The sequence below is a fragment of the Neoarius graeffei genome, chromosome 3 (assembly GCF_027579695.1).
Source record: "Neoarius graeffei isolate fNeoGra1 chromosome 3, fNeoGra1.pri, whole genome shotgun sequence".
Classification (NCBI taxonomy): domain Eukaryota; kingdom Metazoa; phylum Chordata; class Actinopteri; order Siluriformes; family Ariidae; genus Neoarius; species Neoarius graeffei.
In genome coordinates this window covers 10,004,669-10,028,680 of record NC_083571.1, presented here as the reverse complement: position 1 = coordinate 10,028,680, position 24,012 = coordinate 10,004,669, and the positions used below count along the sequence as shown (strand labels likewise).

The 24,012-nt window shown below is 41.9% G+C and overlaps 1 protein-coding gene across 2 annotated transcripts in view; it reads right to left on the bottom strand.

The window, feature by feature from the left end:
* The window catches only part of efr3bb (EFR3 homolog Bb (S. cerevisiae)), a 185,458-nt gene extending 162,415 nt beyond the window's left edge, over positions 1–23,043 (bottom strand). Inside the window, exons 1-2 of one of the 2 annotated variants that reach the window (XM_060916374.1) lie at positions 22,964–23,043; positions 22,290–22,421 (exon numbers count right to left, since the gene is read on the bottom strand). In XM_060916374.1, coding sequence (XP_060772357.1) covers positions 22,290–22,296 — 7 coding nt within the window. In that variant the 5' untranslated portion in view covers positions 22,297–22,421; positions 22,964–23,043. The remainder of the gene's footprint in view (positions 1–22,289; positions 22,422–22,963) is intronic. The other variant, XM_060916373.1, reaches the window with a different exon arrangement.
* Between the last annotated feature and the right edge of the window lie 969 nt (positions 23,044–24,012).

Below are 24,012 nucleotides of genomic sequence, written 5' to 3'. Positions count from 1 at the left end.
AATCTGTGTTGTATGTTTGTTGTGGGTTTGGTAATGGGGGCTTTACAAGTATGTTTTGTTACGGGTACATTTGTTACAACTTTTAGATATGTAAACCTGAAACGTTTGGTACGTGTTCATCGTAAAAGACGCGACACAGGTTTAAACAGCGCAAGCATTTAGTTTTCACTATAAAAAATAGCGTGTAAAGATTCATTAAGTGCGCACGTTTAACATCTGAATCCTTTTCTGCTAGAGACCCTTTTCAGTCACGTGACCTTCGTAAACGCGACCACCATTTTGGACATGTAGCGGACTTCGGCTCGAATTGGTTTGAATGCGAGGAAGGCGACAAACGGAGAACATACAAGAAAAAGGAGCGAGATGCAGAAAATACCTTCGCTATCCAGCGACGTACGGCATTTACAGGGCGAGCAGAGGGAGAAATAACAACAGTAACGACACATTAGCAACGCCGTACAGAAATAACGGTTTATGGCACAGACCCTTTCGGTTCTCGCTCATCTAGCTGCTACAATGACTGCTTAGACTGCAACAATAATACCTAACACACATTTAAGTATCCGTCGTAAAGACGTGAAACTCGTCGAGTGACGAGTGTGTTCATTGATAAGCTAACACAATCTAAAAGTAGACATACCATCACACTGCCCTGGCGCTGTGTACAGTTTACCTTCTACGGTTTGTGCACTCACTATTTGCCATTACTTTCTCCAACCGTTGTTACAGATTACAGGGAACGGCCTGGATTTAAGAGACAAATACATGTTCCTCTTGTTTTGAACACTTATTTGTAGGCAGTGCTTAATTTGTAAAGTGGGAGGTCCCGGAGCGCAGAGGATGAGCGGCTCCGGTGCGGAAAAAAAAAAAAGAGGGGGGGAGGGGGGCGCTGCGCTGCGCTTCTGGGCATGTTTTGTAATAACACTGCAAATTAAGTTCATCTGCAGATATTTTGTGGATGTCGTTTCATGAGAGAAATCACCAACAAGACAGATATCAAAATCAGACATTAACACGAAATAAACTTGCATTTTTTTATTTAATTATTTGGGTTTTTTTTTTTGTTACATAGTCAAAAGAGGTGTCGGATCACCGGATCCAGTGTAAATAGCTGCCGGAGCCAACGCCCGAGGTTCTGGAGCGCGCTCCGGCTTGCTCCCCCTCAAATTAAGCGCTGTTTGTAGGACACTGCCTCTGATCTGTCCTACAGTCTACCAACAGCAAAGGAACACAACGCTAGCTAATGTCGTTAGCTAATAGCTACTACAGAAGAACAAAGAGGTTACAATGGGTTATTTTAGCCTATTTGGTTACACACTCGCCGCCACAGAATGTTAGCAGCAATGTAATGCCTTTTCTGGCTAATTTTATTCGTCTTACCTCCAACAAAGTGGTCACTACACAAGCGCTGGTATGCCAAGGGCTGCCAATCTTTCCTGTTTATGGCCGCTATCCATCTTCTCCGTCGGGATCCGATAAAATGATAAGCCTTGCCTTGTTTGTTGATGGTTACTACATCCAGGTGCACAACAATATAGTGGCATGATGGAAGTCTTGCTGAAAATAAACACTTTCTTTGCTGCCGTTCCTCAACGCTGGCTGTGGTAAACTACTGGTAGTACATGTCCAAAATGACGGCCGCGTTTGTCGTGACGTCACGTGAAAAGGGTCTAGAGTTTATCTAACATCAGCCAGAAATGTTTGTAGCCATTTACCTGCGGTAGTCTTCCGGGTGCGGGACCAAACCAGAATGCAGGTCTGAAAGCGCTTTTCAAGGTTTCTTCCGCGATGCGCGGGAAAGCAGCTCATTAGAGCGGAGAGAAAGGGTCTAAAAATCTTACATGTTTGTTGTAATATTTAAGGTCTGCACATTGTTGTAGGAGTGTAATGCATGCAATGAAAATGTTTAGAACTGTTAAAATCTGTCTAGATGTGTTGATTGATTTTAATTGTGTTAAGACTGACGTAGTCTTTTAAATATGCGCCGCACTGTTCATTGGGGGGATGGCCTCGGCAGGGAGAGGACGCATGACTTGAGCTCTGTGTGAGTAATGCCAGAGTAGCCTAGCTTGCGTGGGCATTTTGTCCCAGAATTTTTTTTTTGTTTGGTTTTGTCATCAGTGTTTTTTTTTTGCTTGTCCTGTTTGTGTTAACTGCCGGCTTAAGAATAAAAAGAAAACTATTTTTGTACAAGAATTTTCCTTGTTTTGCTCATCATTCTGACTGACTACTCCATCCGCTCGGCACACTCTATTACAACATCCAATTGAATTCCACACATTTATGCGTCACCGTATAGACGCAGATTTCCTCCTTGAAAACGGTCGTGTAGACGCGGAAAAAAGTGAGAACGAAAACGGAATTTTGCGTTTTTGTTTCAGACCGTCCCCGTGTAAAGTGGGCCTTAGAAAGCAACCCAAGACTTTTTTTTTTTTTGGTGAAGTAAACAAGCTGAAACGTTCTGCAATGGCCACATCAATGACCTGACCCAAATCTGCATTGCATTTGCTGAAGCGACAGCACCTCAAGAACAAACAGGAAGTGAAAGAGCTGTGGTAAAGGTCTGGTAGAACATCACGTGGAAAGAAACCCAGAGTCTGGTGATGTCTGAAGTGTGTTCCAGTCTTCAGGTAGTTAGTGACTGCAAAGGATTTGCAACCAAGTATTAAATCTGGGTCAGTCCACGAAATGGGGTTACCAAAATGTGACAGAGGGAGTCACTTAAAACAATTTACAACTGAAAACAACTTTTATTTCCATGAAGCATTGACCATATAAGAAAATATAACATAGTTGTTAAGATAACTCCTGCTCTACAATGTATGATAAAATCCATAAATATTTACCCGGTTGCTAATGTAACAAGGACACGAACAAGCTTTTAAAAATAAAGGAAAAATATTGATAAAATCAATTTTTTGCTTTTATTTGCTTACTTTAAACCAGGGGTCACCAAACTTTTTTCTCTGGGGGCCACATTGTCGTTCCTGACTGTGATGGGGGCCGGGGTCGGGTCAGCTAGATCACATAGAATTGTATGACCCAGACAAATATGACCACCAGCAGGCCTCATTGTGTAGTAGAGATCACTAGCCTGGCACAGCCATCCCCACTACTATATCCATACTACTATATCAACGCTTGATTCCTGGCACATATTTGTTTATCTTTACTAGTGGTTTGCAAAAGTAGTAATCAAGTCTTCACACTTTGTTTTAATTTGAAATACCACTGATATTCCATTTATTTATTTTCTAATAAAAATAATATCAAAGCTGTCAAGGTAAGAAACATCTGCCTAGTTGAGGTGATTGACACTGGCAAAGGTGAGTGGAAAATTATAAATTGTAGGTAGGCCTGTTGATATTATTAATAATATAAATAATAATTGTATGCAGCACTTAATAAAGGTCAAATAAATAGGCCTATAAAATAAATACATTTAAAAAAACAGTGAAATTATAATAATATGAGCAATAGATCACAGCAGTTGTGCTGTGTCCTGCACGTCATTGCTCTCATCCATGGCCAAAGCAAAAAACTCGAATTCTGATGCTCTCATATTCAGCTGGTCATACACGGTGTCCCCCAAATCTTCGGTTCGCCTGGTCATAGTAGGTGCGGAGAGACTCACCGCGTTGAGCGCATCCTTCTTGTCGGGACACACCTCCTCGGCCACAGCAAGCATGCATACTTTAACAAAGTCTCCATCAGTAAACGGCTTTCCATGGGTAGCTAGTAGGTGAGCTACCTTATAGCTAGCTCGGACAGCAGCCTGGTTGATCTGGGTTTGGTGAAGGAATACATTCTGTTGTGCAGCCAGTCCGCATTTCATCCTCCGAATCCTGTCTTCTCTTGTTTGCCCTCGCAAACTAGCATACTCTTTGTGGCGGGTTTCGTAGTGACGACGCAGATTATATTCTTTGAAAACCGGCACACTTTCTTTACATACAAGACAAACTGCACGGTCCTTACACCAAACGAAAAAATAATCGGTGGTCCACTGTTCTTTAAAAACTCTGCACCCTCGGTCAGCTTTTCACTTACTGCTAGCCATTTTGCTGTCCTGAACACTGACAGTTCTCTGCGCATGCGCTGCCTGTCACTGCTTGATCGCGAGCATATGACGAAAATTCGGAAAATATGAATAGTTCATTTTATAACTAAATATCAATTTTAATTGATAAAATCAACAAAATACAAGATGCAGACGTTATTATTTGCCAAAAAGCAATTAAAAAAAAATAGGCCATGACCACTTTTGGGGATTGCCTCATAGGGCCGGTTCAAGTGGTGGGGGGCAGAGGGGCTGGGGGGCCGGTCAAAGGGGGGTGGCGGGCCGGATCTGGCCCGCGGGCCGTAGTTTGGTGACCCCTGCTTTAAACATTAACACTGAATAAGAATTCATTAGAAATATTAGTTCAACATCATAAAACACTGAAAATATGAAATACCAGTATTTCACAAACTTCATAAAATCTCTAAGATTTGAACAATAACAACAGTCATTAACAGGAAACAGTTTCATCCTATATGGGGTAAATGAGATTACTGAATTCATTACTTTACTTAGTCACACTTATATCTGCACTTCTCTAGAGCACGTGTTGTGGTGTGTGAGATCCCGCGAGAAGTTATCTCGCGTCAGTTCAGCTGACCTAGATTGAGTAAATAGGTCTCGCAGGTTGTGAACGAACCAGGAAGTGAGTGGACGCTAAGTTAGGATGTGAGAAAAAACATCGATAATTTCTTTTATTGCCGTTTGTTTAAATTTCTTTCTACCTACATGGTTTTATAGTATATTCTTCTTTATATTAAAAACATCAATCATGATTTCAACTCGTTTTATCATTTTTTATAAGCCTGGTTTCTAACGTAACACGGTAGGACACCACAATGTTACGTTCACAACCTATTTTTAGTGGATGAATTCGAAGCTAAATAGTTAATAGAACCTTCTTAACTTTATTATGCGAGTGTAAAACTAAATTGCAAGTACCATGAAACTAATTTTATTGAAATTCTCAGAAAGTAATGAAGGTTTATTTAAGCTCAAAGTCAGCAAATATTCCATGTCACAAAAAATGTGTCATCCGTGTCCAGTCGCAGGGGAAGAAAATGTTTCACATTTCTTTATTTCAAAAGAAAACTTCATTTTTTTATTTATTTTATTTCTTCAAACAATATTTATGGATAATCTGCTAAATATTTCTTTAAATCATGGAAATTAAAGATGAAATGATTATGTAAACCCGGACCAATGAAAAGTAACATCATTTCATGGACTGACCCATTTATAAATTAAAATTGATTTGATTGTCCAATTACTTTTGGTTCCTTAAAAAAAAAAAAAGTATGTATATTACAGAAAACTGATGCAATTCCTACACTGTTCACCTGATTTGGATGTAAAATACCTGAAAGTCTACACTTTCAGGTATTTCAGCTCCAATATACCATGGTGGACAGCAACAAAACAAAAACAACCCACAAGATTTTGTCAACGTCCAAATATTTATGGACCTGACTGCTTGTGATGGATGTCAGGCCATTGGAGGCGAGTTCACCACTTCACATCATTTACCCTCTGACAAGACAAGACAGCAAGCCATTAGGATCTTCTAGAGTTACACCATTTCATTAAGCTGAACAGCACTTCTTGTTGTTTAGCACTAACCCATAGTAATATATAGATAACGTGAACTAACATCAATCCGATTCCTAAATAAAATTGCGGATAGATTCTTCAGTCAGATTATAACCAAGTAGCAGCAGGTTGCTAGGCTACTAAGGTCCTTTTCATCTCTTTTGGACACCAAAGGGGTCTATAAAGCAAGCTAATCATTCCAATTCTCACAACCTGCTGCACTACACACACTGACCGTGATGTAGTCTGGGGTGAATGGTAGAACAGTTTTGACAATTTAAAAAAAAAAAAAAAACGCTACCTGAACAGATGACAGACGAATCACATTATGACCGCTTACACCATGAAGTCACGTCATGGATAAACATGAGAGAAAATACAGACGCTAGACATTGTGCGATGTGAAGAGAAAATGCCACAACGCATATCCAAACACTACAGGGCACAAACATGATGCATTTCCTTGGACACCAGCTTAGAGAAGGTCAGCGATTATGACAGAGTCATCACTTATGCGGGAATTTCCGTAGCTGCAGAACGTGTGGAGATGGACCTGAGCCGGCGCCGAGCCAGCTCCTCTGACCTGGGCGGAGTCAAGCCAAAAAGATGTCTGAAGTGGATATATTATGAAAAACTCATACATTTGGGTATCTGGAGCCTCATGGGTTGAGCACTGCCTTTGCGAATAAATATTCACGAGGAAAATGCTACCTGACTGGCTGGAGGAACAGGGAGTGGGGCTCATTATCATTTAAAGGAACAGGCACTCAAATCAGCGGTGTACGTACGTTTGGTGTATGCCACACTCCAAGTGTCCTTTTGCGGCAAGCCAGTGAGGAACGAGGAGTTTCCAAAATACCTTGGGGTCACACTTGATCGTACCCTCCCATATTGTGAACACCTGAAGAGGGTAGCAAACACCCTCTGCACTGCAAGTCTAGCCCTAGTCTACTCAACAGCAGAGTATTGTTCAACAACCTGGGCCAACAGCTCCCATACCAAACAAGCTGATACAGTCTTGAACTCTGCAGTGCAAGTGGTCACAGGGACACTGAAATCAACTCCCCTGCCATGGCTCCCTTTCCTCTCTCACATCACTCCCCGAATTACACATTCTGGCGCCGACGAGAGTGGCAGCAGGTCTCAGTAGCTCCGTGTTTTGTTTGTCTTTTTAGCTCGTTTCTGTGTCGTTTTTTATAATTTTATAATTCCGTTTCTTTTCTTTCTAACTTCTGCTTGCTGCAAGAAGTGTTTTTTTATTTCTATCCCATGGATATGGATAATACTATGCAACATTCCGGCAACAGCAAACTTGTTTACACAAGGAATCAGCTGTTTGCGTTACGTAAGTTTGCCAGAAGAGCAGCGCACGGGGATATCCCTAAGGAACTGTTTTGTTTTCGTGGATGCAGAGCTGGAGTCGCAGTTAAAGCTAGGCGACGTGAGAAGAAGTGGAGATTTAAGCCCTCTGTTCCAGCAATCGTGATGGGAAACGTTAATTCACTGACCAACAAAACCGACGAGTTGGCTGCTCTGGTAAGAAATCAAAAGTTGTTTAGAGAGTCGAGTCTGATTTGCCTGACGGAAACGTGGCTAACTAGCCTCACGCCTACTGCTAATGTTGACTTGCCGGGCTTCAGTGTGGTTAGACTGGACAGAGATATTTTACTCTCGGGGAAAAAGAAAGGCGGTGGACTGATCATGTACATCAATAACAAGTGGTGCCATCCGGGACATGTTACGGTGAAGGAGACAGTGTGCAGCAAAGATGTGGAGCTATTGGCAGTGAGTTTGCGTCCTTACTACATCCCAAGAGAGTTTTCACATGCCGTCATTATCTGTGTTTACATACCACCGCGAGCCGTACCCGACAATGTCTGTGATGTCATTCATACGACTGTTGCGAGGCTACAAACACAACACACAGATGCTTTCTTCGCAATAACTGGAGATTTCAACCATGTTACCCTCGACTCCACCCTAACAAATTTCCATCAGGTTGTCAACTGTGCTACAAGGAAAAATAGAACAATTGACCTCCTTTATGCAAACGTGAGGGACGCATACAGTGCAACTCCCCTTCCCCCACTGGGTTTATCTGATCACAATCTGATCCACCTTCAGCCAGTGTATGTTCCAAAAGTACAAAGGCTACCAGCTACCACACGCACCTTCAGGGAATGGACACCAGAAGCAGAGGAGGCGCTGAGAGACTGCTTCGACACCACTGACTGGAGTTTACTACAGGGCAGTGATGACCTGGAGGAGGCCACAGCATGTACAACGGATTACATAAACTTCTGCATGGACATTGTTGCACCAACTAAGACTGTGCGCTGCTACCCCAATAATAAACCCTGGATAACCAAGGATGTCAAACAACTCCTCAACAAGAAAAAGAAACTCTTCAAGGAGGGCAATCTGACGGAGCTGAGGGATGTACAGCGGGATCTCAAAAGCAGTCTGAGGGAGGCCAAGGTGGCATATGGGAGGAAGGTGGAATTGAAAATGAAAAACAGCGCTAAAGAGGCATGGCAGGGGATCAAAAACATTACTGGTTGTGGGAAGAAGAGAGGCATGGCTGATGGCGACTTGTCTATGGCCAATGACCTAAACCACTTCTACAACCGGTTTGGCAACTCTGTGATGGGGGCAGCCAATTCTATTGTCACCCCTATAGCCCCCCCACCCCCGCTACCCCCATGTGATAACGACTCAGACAACGACCCGGACATCAGCTGCTCAGCCAGTGACTCCATTTTCCACCCTGTCCCCTCATCTCTGCTATCAGGAACAACCTACCCAACACCCACTTCCCCACACCCAAACCCAGCATACCCACCACCTACAGTCACTAGAGGCCAAGTGAGGGGGGCACTGAAAGGACTGAAGTCCAAGGCGGCTGGGCCTGATGGCATCTGTGCAAGACTGCTAAAGTCATGTGCAGAGTCACTAGCCGAACCACTTCATCATCTGTTCAATAGGAGTCTGCAGGAAGGCAAGGTACCTACACTGTGGAAAACTTCGTGTCTTATACCGATCCCAAAGAAAGCACATCCCAAAGAACTCAATGATTACAGACCGGTTGCTCTCACCTCTCACCTAATGAAAACATTAGAACGTGTGCTGCTGCGCAACCATCTCAAACCCCAGGTACAACATGCACTGGATCCTCTGCAGTTTGCCTACCAAGAGAACGTAGGAGTTGAGGATGCTATTCTGTATCTTCTTCACAGGGTGCACTCTCACTTGGACAAGGGTGGATGTGCTGTGAGAATCATGTTTTTTGACTTCTCCAGTGCTTTCAATACCATCCAACCACTGCTGCTGAGAGATAAACTGGTGCAGATGGGAGTGGAGCCTGGCCTGGTAACCTGGATTACAGACTACCTCACCGAGCGGCCCCAGTTTGTTAGACTGGGAGGCCTTACATCTGAGACGGTGGTCAGCAGCATAGGAGCACCACAAGGAACAGTGCTCTCCCCGGTGCTCTTCACTCTGTACACAACTGATTTTAGCTACAACTCTGCGATATGCCACATGCAGAAATTTTCAGACGACACTGCAATTGTTGGTTGTATCAAGGAGGGTCAGGAAGAGGAGTACAGGGGTCTGGTGGAGGACTTTGTGGGATGGTGCCGGACCAATCAGCTGCACCTGAACACCACCAAAACCAAGGAAATGGTAGTGGATTTCAGGAGATCCACCCCGCCTGTGGTGCCGGTCTCTATTGAGGGAGAGAATGTGGAGATTGTCTCCACTTACAAGTACTTGGGGGTGCACCTAGACAATAAGCTGGACTGGTCTACAAACTCCGAGGCACTCTATAAGAAGGGCCAAAGCAGACTCTACTTCCTCAGGAGGCTGAGGTCCTTCAATGTCTGCAACCGACTTCTGCTGATGTTTTACCAGTCTGTCATGGCCAGCGTGCTCTTCTACGCTGTGGCATGCTGGGGTGGTAGCATTAGGAGGAGGGACGCTGGACGCCTGGATAGATTGGTGAGGAAGGCAGGTTCGGTGGTGGGCATGGAGCTAGAGACCCTCACCTCAACAGCAGAGAACAGAACTCTGAACAGACTGGATTCTGTAATGGACAATCCAAACCACCCCCTTCACACCATTTTCATCAACCAAATGAGTCTTTTTAGCCACAGATTCCGTGCCCCCTCATGCAGGACAGATAGGCTACGGAGGTCCTTTGTCCCACGGGCCATTCAACTGTTCAACAGCACACAGAAGGACAACAAGGACATTATCATTAGGGACTGGACTGCCTAACACTCATGTCCTCCATTTATTCCAGGCTTCTATGCTTGTTTGTGTGTGTGTGTGTGTGTGTGTGTGTGTGTGTGTGTGGGCCTGAGCTGGCGTGTGTGTGAGTGTGTGTGTATACTGTGCAATACACTTTTCACTGGATTTCTCACTGTGAAAACTGATAAGTCTGTTCTTGTTCACTGTAATCCCTGTGTGTGTGTGTGTGTGTGTGTGTGTGTGTGTGTGTGTGTGTGTGTGTGTGTGTGTGAGTGGGTTTTTTGACTGTGCAATACTTTCTTCACTGGACTTTTTACTGTTACAATTGAGAAGCATCCCCTCTATCATGGCTGACACTTGCTATTTGTTTACTTGTTATTTGTTCACTTAATGTTTTACTTTAATATCTCTCTTTGCACCATACTAGAAGTTTTTGCTCTTTGTTGAATTAGAGTAATTTAGTGTTGATTTAGTGTAATTTAGTGTAATGTTGATCTAGTGTAATTTCTTCCCTCTCTGTATCTTAATATGTTTTTTGTATTTTTGTATAAGCTACTTGACACTTTAATTTCCCTCTAGGGATCAATAAAGTACTCTACTCTACTCTACTCTACATACGCAGAAAGGAAAGAATGATGGACAGGACCTGCCATTGAGGCAAACCTTGACCTTCCCTTTCATGATGACCTCAACAACCTGCCGACCATGTGTTTAAAGTCTTGCAAGCCTGTCTGGTTGTCTTTTGAACCTCTGGACAACTTTGACCTCAAGACCGAATGGCACAGAGCATGGGCAGATGCCAGTTCCAACTGGGACCACACCACCATTACAGATCCCACAGTGAAGCCAAATGGTTTCAACCTCCCATGCAAGCAGTGATAGACGTTGAACCGCGTACGCACCTCTCCAAGCAAGAAAAAGACACCGTCTGCATAAATGGGGGACGGCAGACAGCTCTGCCTATGACTGTGGCCACCAAGACCAGACAATTCACCACATTGTGAATGATTGCCATATATGGCCTTTCACTAGGGGTTTCAAAGAGCTGGACAGAACAACTGATGCCACCCTTGCCTGGATACTTTCCCTGGAGTTGGCTTCAGAGATTTCATAGTTTGTGTACATCATACGAAAGAAGATTTAAATCAACCGTTTTGAACAGGACCGTTTAGACAGGGTAAGAAGGGAGCTGTGGTCAGTGTTGTAGTCAAGTCACTAAACCTCGAGTCCAGTCTCGAGTCCCCAGTGTTCAAGTCTGAGTCAAGTCCAAGTCATTAAAAAAAGTTTCAGGTCAAGTCCAAGTTGAGTCCACCATTAATCCGAGTCGAGTCCGAGAACAAGACTCCAACCGCACCATTTGACAGTGGCTGTTTTAGCGCCATTAATGTTAGTTTGTCCCTGAACATGATGTACGTGCATTCTTTTTGTCAGGGAGTGTGAAGTATTCTGTCAGAGATGGTTGGGAGACAGATGTAAGTGCAGAAGGTGCGTTTATTAATACAAGTAAAGACGGTAAACAATCCAGAATGACAGGCAAAAATCGTAAAATGGTGAAACAGGCAATAGGTCGAGCGAGGCACAAACAGGCTATCATGGACTCGGCAGGATCAAAAGACAAGAAACAGGAAATCGGGGATCAAGAAACCAAACAAGGCAATAAGGCTCAGTAACATGTCAGCAACGCAACTCAATACTTCGCAAAGGAAGTGTGTTTTCACAGTTTTTATATCGGCGCACTGATTGCGCCTTAATCCTGTGCAAGTGTGAGTCGTTTACAGCATGAGAGTCCACTTGGCGTGTGCACTATCTGATGTACGCACCAAGGCGCACAGGTGTGACACTCTTGCACGAAATTAGTGCAAAAATTAATGTAGATATAAATATCTCATGCCAAATTATGATGGCATGTTACAAAAAAATAAAGAAAAGAAAAATCAGAGTCCTCGTCTCCAATTTACGAGTCCGAATGCAGTTAATGCACGAGTCCAAGTAATCAGTGCTCAAGTCCAAGTCAAGTCACGAGGCCTTAAAATTAGGGCACGAGTCGAACTGGAGTCCAAGTCCTGGACTCGAGTACGCCAAGCCTGGCTGTGGTGCTTTATCTTTGTGGTATTTTGACCAAACCATGTCACGAACTTTTCATTAAGACCTCGGGTAACTGTGATAACTCATGGAAAAGGGGTACGTCACCTTTCATGTCTTGGTTGTGTGTTGTATAGCATTGTGTGGGTTAGTGTTAGGGATTAGGACCTCTGGACCATTTCGGAATCTATACACACACATTTACGTCTACATTAAAACAGTTCCCCCTCACCAGTCTTTTTTAAAAATCAAACCAAAAAAATATAGGTTTGTTACCAAGCTGAGAAACCACCAAGTGCAAACTGCTCGGTCCTGAAAACTTTCCCGTTGTTACTACAGAAACGATAACGTCCAAGACCAAACATTAATATAAACCTGCGATTTTGAGCTACACGACAGTCAGAGCTGCTATTAAAGGAAATTAAAATCAACCCCTTCTGACCAATCAGAATTGAGAATTCAACAGCGCTATAGAATTACTAAAGGGTTACCAAGATTACTGCCTAACAGCCTCGTTGTTTGGAATTATTTTTAGTTTCCAGAACAGGAACATAACCAGAATTTGAAGCATTAACACTCAGCATTGATTCATCATAAAGTCCCAGGAGAGACACTCGGATGGACAAAACATCTCACTGTGGTACAACAACTATAATTTTACCGATATGTAAGAACCAGCATGTAGTGTTCAGCCGTGTGTGTACCAAGACTGCACAATCTGAGAATATGTTTTTATTTACATACATCATGGTTTTCCCCAAAGCGTTTTAGCGTATTGGGCCCGATCCGCTTGCTCTGCCTGCCGATACGCTTAATCGCTTTAGTTAAAATCCTATACGCTTAGATTTATACTGATACGTTAAATTTCCTACCCACAAGTAACTAGATACACAGAGAGCAAATAACAGATCCATTTACATATCGATTGATATTTATGTTAAACAAGCGCTCTTTTTTCCCAATGTTTGTGTTGATTCTGTCAAAGTAATATGTCCGCGTGGTATGATGTAAACAAACTGTAATCTGTTGGCCATGTCAAGATCAAGTGTTCAAACCGTCCAGGGTTTCCCATACATAGACCATTGTGTGGCGCAGCGCCACACAATGGATTCCTATCGCCACACAATCAGACTCGCGATTTTGGAAAAAAAAAAAAATTCCGTTGCATCTCGTTCCGTTCATTCATAGTGCTCTTTCTTCTCGTTCACGCGCGCACACGCGCACACACAGAGAGAGAGAGAGATGGACAGGCGTGTACACAGGCCTGCCGTTGCGCATATACCCGGACTGCAAGTAGGCCTGTTAGGCTAATTAAAAATAACGCAGCCTTCCCGATTCGCCTTCCGATCCCTTATTTTAAAAAGGTAGCCTACGTCATGCTCGCGATGAGCTTTATCATAGCCTTCTTGGCTTACATGAAACGGACATCCCTGAGTCGGGCTATAAACCAATTTTGATGCATACAGTAGCAGCTTGACGCGAGGAACCGGCCTTATTGCATTATCCCGTTTATCCCGCTTCAGCATTCATGCAAGTTATTAATAATGGCTTGACATTCACAATAAATAAGGATTTCCCACTCGCCTAAATAAAACGTTGTTATACTCGCGGGGATGCCTAGTTGATGCTATCTATTTTATTATTATTTTGTTGTTACGTTATACTATTTATTTCATTTTAGTATTGGTTGAGGTAAGTGTTGAGTTCAATATTTAAAATAAAAACCTCCAGCTTGTTTTTTGCAATTTATTCCTTGAATGTCAACTAAAGAATGATTGAAAGATTGCAACCAAAAAGGCAAAAAACTAAGGTAAAAAACTAAACTTTAACTTCAGTTTTGGTGAGTAATTTTCATAAATTTAAAAGACAGGTTTTCCACCAACATCAAGCCCAGCAAACTAATGGCCTGCCCTGTAATGTAAAGTTGGGTCGAGGAATGAAACCAGGCAGGGTTCTGGGAAAAACTGTTTTAGCGGTCTTCTCTTAAAGAACTTGAATTTAGATTGAACTGAATAATCTCAAATGCTTCTTGTAGCTTTAAAATAGTCCCAGCAGGTGACTCTGAAGAAAAATACTGTGTGTTTGAACACCGCCCGCTGTAAACACTTTGCATACACCCCAATGACCGACTGCCATGACACCACCGCGCACGATTCCCTCATCAGCACAGTGGAGCACCACAAATTGCTACCTGGTCTGTGGGAAACACTGCCGTCCAATAAAAATATCAAAAGAAAACGGCAGACATCCCGGAATTTTCCGATTCATTATAAGCGATCTCATTGGCTGCCGATGTTGTCCCCCACCGGACGGGCAAAGCCGACTGATTTTAATCACAAAAGTTTGACCTAGTCTATTATCATTATAGCTTCGATCAAAGATTGGTTGACTAAACGCCAACAAATCCACGTGATTGATGGCGCACAAAACCAGACAACTGTCACGACAACGAAAACGTCGTCAATTTTGATCACAGCGACTGGCTCAAAAAGCACTCGCTGGACAAATTAATCTACATCAGCATGGATGACAGCGAGATGGACTATGAGAGGGCTGCCCAACATTAGGCCAAGCAAAAGCCAAGGAGAATGAATCTGCTTTAAAGGAGTGGAAAACTTCATTCATTAGTTCGGGTTTGCAGAAAGATTATGTACTTATAAACACTCTCACGAAGTAAAGTTGTCCAAATGTGTCAAATACAGCATAATTTCAAATAATAATCATAAGCATTTTTGGCAGTGTGATGTCACTGGGATCCATTTAACAAAAGAAGGCTCCAGATTATTCTTTTGTTAAAGGCTCACAGTGACATCACACTGCCAAATGCTTATCATTATTCTTCGCAATTATGCTACATTTGACAGTAATTAACAAATTCTCTTCATGAATGTGTATAAGTACATAATCGTTCTGCAAACTTAAATGTATGAATTAAGTTTTCTTTTCCTTTAAATATTTTTTAATCTTAATCCAGTCCATTTAATAAAGTGCCAAAATTTAAACTTTATAATATGCAGTCGCCTTACTTTTCTTTTCAGTGTATCTTAGTTATACATATATTACGGTAATTGCATCAGAAACATTCTAAATCATTACAGTTATGGTAATAAATACGTGTTATTTACCAGCTGGGAGGGCCGTATGGTGAAATACCGTGACCGAGGTTTTGAAAAGTACTGAGCGAGGCCCTCTGGGCCGAGGTCAGTATTCAAGGCCGAGGTCACGGTATTTCACCATACGGACCGACCTTAAGCTGGTAAATAATATATTTATTTTTTTCTTTACCAAATTCTAACAGAAAACGAGAGCGCCCGAAAGGGAAAACCGAGCCGAGCCGCCATTTTGAATCCTCATTCACGGCTGTAATGCAAATGGCTTCCTCCTCGGTATACAAGTGCACTTCCATGGCAGGAAAAAACATACATTTTGCCGCCTATGTAGTCCCCTATTTATACAAAATTGAGTCATTCAGGATTCAGCCATGTTTTTGCTCGGTGTTTTTGCTCGACCAAGTTATACAGTATTATGACCTTTATATTGCATAAATAAAGCCATTTGGTGAAACTTTGAAGAAGAGACTGTACTGGTTTTAAGTTTTTACCGAACGTAATATGTATTAGGATAACATGGTCCAAAATGGGCTTCGTTAACTGATGAGATCAAACTGTTAGCAAGTTACAGGTTTTTAGCTTTCTCCTGAAATGTTTTATTTTATCTTCCTCAGGGTAGTAAAACTCACTTTCGCTGTGAACACTGTCGTTATCGCTATGCATGCTGTAAAATTAATGCCATTTTGAATCCTCATTCACGGCTGTAATGCAAATTGCTTCCACCTCGGTATACAAGTGCACTTCCATGGCAGGGGAAAAAAAAAAACCCTACATTTTGCCGCCTATGTAGTCCCCTATTTATACAAAATTGAGTCATTCAGGATTCAGCCATGTTTTTGCTCAGCGTTAGCAACAGTTAGAGGTTTTTAGCTTTCTCCTGAAATGTTTTCTTTTATTTCTTCTTCCTCAGGGTAGTAAAACTCGCTTTCGCTGTGAACACTGTCGTTGTCGCTATCCATGCTGTAAAATTAATGCTATTCTCCTGAGAAATGCTGGCAAAAAATTAAGATTTTTAATAATCTTATAAATAAATCTTATTAAAAAAAGATAAATGTTGACAAAAAATGCTACCATGTTTGTTGTTGTTGTGAACAAGCGAGTCGCCAGAGGTCCGTAACCGGGGTCCGTACTGTAGGATACGGACCCGCTCGCCAGCCAATCAGAGCACAGGATTTGGACCGCGAAAAAAATAAAGCAACTTATTTTAAGGTGGCAGTTCTTAAGTTCAGATCCCTTTGTGATCAACAGGAGGTCATGATGATCGATTCTCTTCATTGGATTGCATAAGTAGAGCCTCCTATTTTCCGTTTCAAAAAACATTAAATTCCGTTTCAGAGAATGGCTAATTCCGTTTCAGACACATGCTCAAATGACCACTAAATTGGCATTTTTAGATTTTCAACATATAAAATACATAATTCAGAATCAGAATTCTTAAGTACATGTAATGAAATTTTATGTTTCAGGTAACTGGTGTTGGGAGGCATCTGCATGTTTGTTGTCCTTGTGCATCTATCCCTGTAACCCTGCTTTACCGGCCTGCTGTCGTACAACTTCATATAAAGCTTTAAACTTTCTGTACACAGTCTAATATCTTAATGCACCTTAGAATCAACACGAAATTTCACTTCACTGAAAATGTTTCATTTATTTAAGACTGTAGTTAATTAGTGCAGTTAACTTGATTGTTGACTGGCTCCTGCTATTTTCTTTAAAACTTTATATTGTATATTAATACTTTTATGGTTATCCTTACTCTTTATACATGTACATTTAAATTAAACAATCTCAGTTATCATTTTATCCATGTTTTTCAAACTTTTATTCGTTGTTATGCTTACAATGTTTTCAGTGCAACGACAGGTCTAACGTAAAGTGTGCGACAGTGTCCATTTAATATATACTTTAAATGATTCAAATTATTTAACAGTTAACTCTTATTAGTTTAATTTACATTTTGCCTGTAAATTATTCATTTAATAATGCACAAGTCTTCAAACTCTTGATATAGAAAATCATTCATCGGAACATAACTTCTTATTTAAGAACATAAACCATTAAATCATGAAAATAATCAGTTGCTATTATATAATGTTAAACTGAAAAGCCTTGGTGCAAACTACTAATGGAAATCTGACTGTTCAAAATCTGCCTTCAAGATCACCATTATAATACAGCATTAGGAGTTCCTTTGTGCTTGAAAATATTCCGTGGCCACGCGTTAATAACGCGTGGGAACGAGATCCTATTCCATGGCCACTACTTGTTTAATGCATGGGAACGAGATGATTACTAGATGGCCACGAATTAATAACACGTGGCCACGAGAAGCGTTAGTCATTTTATCACTGAGACTGTTGACTTTCTGGCATCAGTAGCTTCAGCCGCAAATATGGACACGTTTGATCTGATTTCGTTTTATTTTAATCTAGGAATGAATTATAACGATATCCTTAAATCACTTGCAGTTAGACATGGATTAATTCTGAGCAAGAGACACTTAAAGTGCTGATGACACGTTTTTGACATCTTTGACGATGTTTTATAACATAAAAAGTAATTCCCGATGATCCATATATTAATTCACGAAGGCGCCTATTTTACAAGTTATGATAAAAAACGCGGCTATTTGGGCAAATTTGACAGGGCTGCAGCACCCAGGAGACGAAGGAGGAGGAGCTATATGACGTCAGCGAAAGAACCTTCCTCCTAACTTACCAGTTTGTTGTTGATGCGACAGGTGTTCAGTTTGTCATTATTAGTATTATTTTATATATATATATATATATATATATATATATATATATATATATATATATATATACACACACACACATACACACACTGTTTTTTATATATATGTTTTTTATTATGCCTTCGCGTTGTGTTGCCGGCTTTTGCTCCAAAACCCACAAGGATGGGGTAAGTTTATTCAAGTTTCCCAGAGATCCCGAGCTGCATGCGAAGTGGGTGAAGCAAGTCAGGCGCACTCGTGACAAGTGGGAGCCCTCACCAACATCCGTCCTGTCCTCTGAACACTTCGATTTGGATTGTTTTGACACCCTTCCCAGCTTAAAAGAATCTCCTGGGTGTTCAGTTCATCACAAAAGTGTGTTACTACCATCAGCAGTGTCTACACAGTGTTGCCAGATTGGGAGGTATCCCGCCCAGTTGAGCGGTTTCAAGTGCATTTTGGTGGGTTTTGAACATATTTTGGGCTGGAAAACGTCAGCAGTACGTGTTGCCAGATACTGCTGAAGTTTTCCAGCCCAAAATATGTTCAAAACCCACCAAAATGCACTTGAAACCGCTCAACTGGACGGGATTCCTCCTAATCTGGCAACACTGCCAGTATTCCGGAGGGGGTCTACTCGTAGCTATGCCGGATCCAAAGACAGTCCTCCTGTCAGAACATGTGTTGTGAAACGACATAAGATAAAGGTACGTAGAGCTATAGATTCTACATGATAATCATAAATGTAATCATAAAGTCGGCGTGATATCAGTCATGTGTTTGCTTGTGAAAGCTTGCGGCTTTCATGTAACTGCCGCCTAGCAACGAGAGGCAAAGGGTAAAGAGGGTAGGCTATCATAGATTCTATTCGGAAGAGATCAACACAATTCTAGACTCCCAGAAGAGGAAGAGCTAGCACTAGAGAGTTCACCGGCGTTTTCATGCGCCATTTCCATTGAGTAGAACCAGAGTAGAACAGCCAGTGAACCGCAGCGTGTTCTCCCGCTGACGTCACAGCATGGCCGCGAGCCACGGACCCAGTTTTCTTGTGCTGTGCAATTAAAAGTTGGATATTCGCGTAACAACAGCTTCTTTTCACGTAATTATAACAGAAATCTAACATGTTTGCCATGTTGTATAGTTTATTTAAGAAATTGCATAGAATCATGTTCGTGTCATCAGCACTTTAAGAACAGAACTTGAGGAAAATACTAGATTGCTCTGTTCACACTCAGAATTATAATGTTAACGCTGATTTTTTTTTTTAATGCAGTGGGGGAATAAAATACTCACAAAAATTATTTTTGCAGTGTCCAGCCTTATTCTTCCTGACCTGGCCGCATACATTTGCAAAAAGCAAGCAGATTTGTTCAAGCCCACGCCACAAGAACATGAAAAATATCCCTTTAAGGTGCATTTAGAACAGATTTTTTTTTAAATAAATTAAAAAATAAATTTTAAAAAAGTGTGATTAATTTGCAATTAATCATGAGTTAACTGTGGACAATAATGCGTTTAATCACGATTAAATATTTTAATCGATTGACAGCCCTAGGAAAAAAATTTTTGAAATGGAAAAGTTTTAAAATAATGAGACTTGAGTGTAATTTTTATTATTTTTACTATATTTTGCCATGTTTTAGTTTAGCTTTTACTAAAACAAGTACTTAATTTAAAAAACATATACAAAAGATGGGTATTGAGATCAGTTGATACTCAAGAAAAAGTGGTATCGTGTCATCTCTAATATCAACTATGCTTCGTGCATATTATTTTTTGGGGACCAAACATCCAACCAAACTTTTTTCGGTTGCTGGGTTGTCCTTTTTTTTTTTTTGGAAAAACTCGCGGCTTTTACTTTAAAAAGCTTTGATTACTGACATTAAGGGTAGGTTTAGATTTAGGTGCTGATGTAATTATTTCAAATACAAGGTCCTCACAAGGGTAGTACTGACCGTGAGATAAAACGTGTGAGAGAACAGTGTGAGGCAGATAAAGGAGCTCTTACCATGGGCCGGGCGGTGATCCAGCCAGCTCCGGCAATTCAGTGCCAGCCTGTGTGTGGTATGGGGCTCGAGAGCGGGCGTCGACGTAAGCATCCTGACTTTTTAGACTTAAATCACAAGCGCAACAACATCCAGGCTGTAAATAACGAACGGAAGGGAAAACGTCCAGTAGCAGGTCTGTAAAGGGACTAACGGAAATCGAATCAAAGGCGCGTATACAAACGACTCAAACTTTGGGACGCAAAGAAATGGTCCCCAAGCAGCACTAGGGTTTAAAACCTGCTCACCGACCAACTGCTGATACTCGACAGGAAGCAGAAAACTTTTGAGGCTTGAGAAAGAGCAGCTTTCCTGAGTGAAGTCCCCAGAGCTGGATTTCACACGGGAGCTTTAAACATCACTCGGCTCCTCGGTCATCCTCTTTCAGTTCAGACAATGCGAGAGGTGGCACAGTGAATGGCATTGTGTCAGTGAGATGGTTGTTAATTAGAGGAGAGAGAGAGAAAGGGAAAAAAAAAACCACACTGAGGGAACGCTGAAAGACTACTAAAAAGCAAAGTCCTAAAAGAAATCCAACTTTTCTCAAGTTCGGCAAGTGAGACACACACACTGCAAACAAACCTCAGGTTTGTAGAAAAACACTCTCTGGTAAGTTACAATAGTTTTGATTTTGTTTTATAATAATTTCATTTTTTTCTGATACATTTCATCGTTCTACTAGCTGTGACGGTGGTGTAGCTGCCGAAAACAGGTGTGAGTGGAGTTCCACATGTTCTCCCCGTGTCCATGTGGGTTTCCTCTGGATTCTCCAGTTTCCTCCAACCACCCAAAAATAAGCCCTTATACAAGATACTATGATATTTTTGTCTTTCATGATGGTCACCACATCATACTAGTGCCATTAATGCTTGGTTGGGAGACTGGCAACACTACAATCAGTCAATCAGAGACCCCAACCAATCATCGTTCACGTCCGTGCGTGTCGTCGGGGAGGAGGGTCAAGAAATCGACAAATTATAACTACATGGTTAACATCGTAGGAGTTGGCGAGGAAATACAAAAAAAATTCGGACACGCTAGACTTTTTGTCAGAGTGTAATGAGGCGTCCCAGGTGCCACATCTCCGTTCTTTGTTTACGTCATACTACAAGGCCAGCTCGTTGTTCCTGATGTTCATATTCCAATGCTGGAAATTCATCAGCCACGACAAAATCTTGCCAAAATCAGGCCGCATTCATGTAGGCTGGTCACGGCATTAGGTGCTTTAATCGGCGGCATGGTGGTACAGTGGTCATCACTGTCGCCTCACAGCAAGAAGGTTCTGGGTTCAAGCCCAGTAGCCAAAGGGGCCTTTCTGTGTGGAGTTTGCATGTTCTCCCCGTGTCTGTATAGATTTCCTCCGGGTGCTCCAGTTTCCCCCCCACGGTTTAAAAGAAATGCAGATTAGGTAAAAATACCCAGCCACTGGGAGGGTTATGTCAGGAAGGGCATCCGGTGTAAAACCTATGCCAAATTTGAGGGCCCGGTGTGAGATTAGCATGAGCTAAACTGGTTATTAACCTTCTGAAAATAAGGCAAAGTCCCTTTCACGTCAGGATCTAGTCTTCCCAGGCAGTCTCCTATCCCAGTACTCTTTTGAGGTACACGGGTGCGGCGCCAATCTCCGTTTCGATAGCCTTCAGCCTCTCGCCTATACAGCTAGGGTTACAGTGGGGGGCTAGTCCTCTGGTAACCGCGAGAGTTTGACTTCTCTACTCGCATCTGTATTGCAGCCAGACGGTAGTAGGTACCATTTTTATGATTGTGTTTGGTATGACCCGACCGCAAGTAGAACTCGCGATCTTCTGGTCGAGATGCAGACATACCTACCACTAGGCCAGCTCGTGGTAATTCTGAAAATAAAGTCCTTATCTATCTATCTATCTATCTATCCTGCCAGTAGATGTAAATGAGTGTGTGTGGCCCAGGAACGCACTGGCGTCCCATGTAGGGGGTATATTCCCACCTCATGCCCTGTGTTCCCAGGATGGACTCCACCGCCACTCTCACCAGGATGGACGGATGAAGTGGCTCGGACCTAATGTGGTCAAGTCCTTGGCAAGATAAAATCCAAGACTAAAGAGCTCTACAACTCCAATAAATACCCAAATTACTATTGTAGACATAGTTTTATGTGTTTGAAGACTTGAAGTATGTTTGTAAAACATAAAACAGTTTTTGATTTATTTTCCAGTTAAGCTGCAGAAAGTTTGAACCCCCCAAAGTAACATGAAATAAAGCAAACATCTCAACTACCAGACAGCTCACAAGAGCCTCAAATAAACTGGTTTTGTTAACTAAAAAGACAACTGAGTACTTTTGGATGTCTTGGAGCCACTTCACCTTTACCGAAAGGCTTTTTAAAACGTAAATAAGTCCCTGGGAGGGAAAAAAAACACTTATAAAAAGTGTAAACTTACCGGTCATAATTACTTGTACACCAAGCTTAGCTACTCCTTTTGTTCCACGGAGCTCCGCTCCGCTCCACCCGCCGTTCGTGAGCTTCTCTTCGGTTCATTCACAGCAGGAAAGTCCCAGGATGACATCCAGGCCTAGAAAAATAAAACGTCCAAAAAATAACTTTATTCACGCTACATTCAAGCCATACCGCGTAGATATCATTTTGGCACTGTCAGCAAAAAAAAAAAACCTGATTATTTCACCAAATATTTAAAAAAAAGTATTTTTTTTTTTTAAAGTTAGCTAGCTCAGAGGCTAGCTAAGTGTCTACAGGTTAGCAAGCTACACAGCTCGCCATGCAATTTAACTATTAATCAGCTGGGGATTTTTTTCTATATAAAAATGTTTTTAGAGTAATAAAAACGTTATTTTTATATAGTAAATATCAAGCTAGTTAATCGAGTTAGTTAGTTTAGCTTAGCTAGAGCTAGCCTAGCATAACAGCTGACTAGCCTGCATAGGCTTGTGCTTTGGTTTAGTCAGTTATTCATGTTGCTTGCATGCAAACAACATGAATGTATAAAACATTAAATTCAGAACCCTGTAACTAACTATTGGCACAGTGATAAAGGAAAACCCCGACACATTTATATCTAAACACGAAAAAAAAAAGTCACCAGTCTTAAAGACTAACGTTATAAAGTTATCGACCCGAAACTCGCCTCCACTTTGCCCCGGCTCTCATCACCATCCCCGGCTTCACGCCTCTCCTTCCCTCGGTCTCTCACTCAGCATGAACAAGCTGGCATTTATAAAGTTGTTTAAATTTCTCTGACTCTTCATTCTTTTTTGAAAATGAAGAAAGCAAGACCAACATGATACCAACAATCAAAAAATAAGACCCTGTTTTAAATTAATGAGAAAAATAGCCATAAAAAATAGAGCCAAGTTAAACTACTGTTAACGCACTTGGCAGAGTTCATACCTCCACCAAGATATGTTTTATTATCAACATTAAAATTAAATCATTTGAACCTAAGATTATATATATATATATGGGCGGCACGGTGGTGTAGTGGTTAGCGCTGTCGCCTCACAGCAAGAAGGTCCGGGTTCGAGCCCTGGGGCCGGCGAGGGCCTTTCTGTGTAGAGTTTGCATGTTCTCCCCGTGTCCGCGTGGGTTTCCTCCGGGTGCTCCGGTTTCCCCCACAGTCCAAAGACATGCAGGTTAGGTTAACTGGTGACTCTAAATTGACCGTAGGTGTGAATGTGAGTGTGAATGGTTGTCTGTGTCTATGTGTCGGCCCTGTGATGACCTGGCGACTTGTCCAGGGTGTACCCCGCCTTTCACCCGTAGTCAGCTGGGCTAGGCTCCAGCTTGCCTGCGACCCTGTAGAACAGGATAAAGCGGCTAGAGATAATGAGATGAGATTATATATATATATATATATATATATATATATAAGGTGTGTGTATATAATTTAGTCCTTGCCTAAAAGCAGAGCTCCTGATGAGTTTACAAGCAAAATATTTACAAGGGCACAAAATCAACCTGAATCAAATAATAATCTCATCTCATTATCTCTAGCCGCTTTATCCTGTTCTACAGGGTCGCAGGCAAGCTGGATCCTATCCCAGCTGACTATGGGTGAAAGGCGGGGTACACCCTGGACAAGTCACCAGGTCATCACAGGGCTGACACATAGACACAGACAACCATTCACACTCACATTCACACCTACG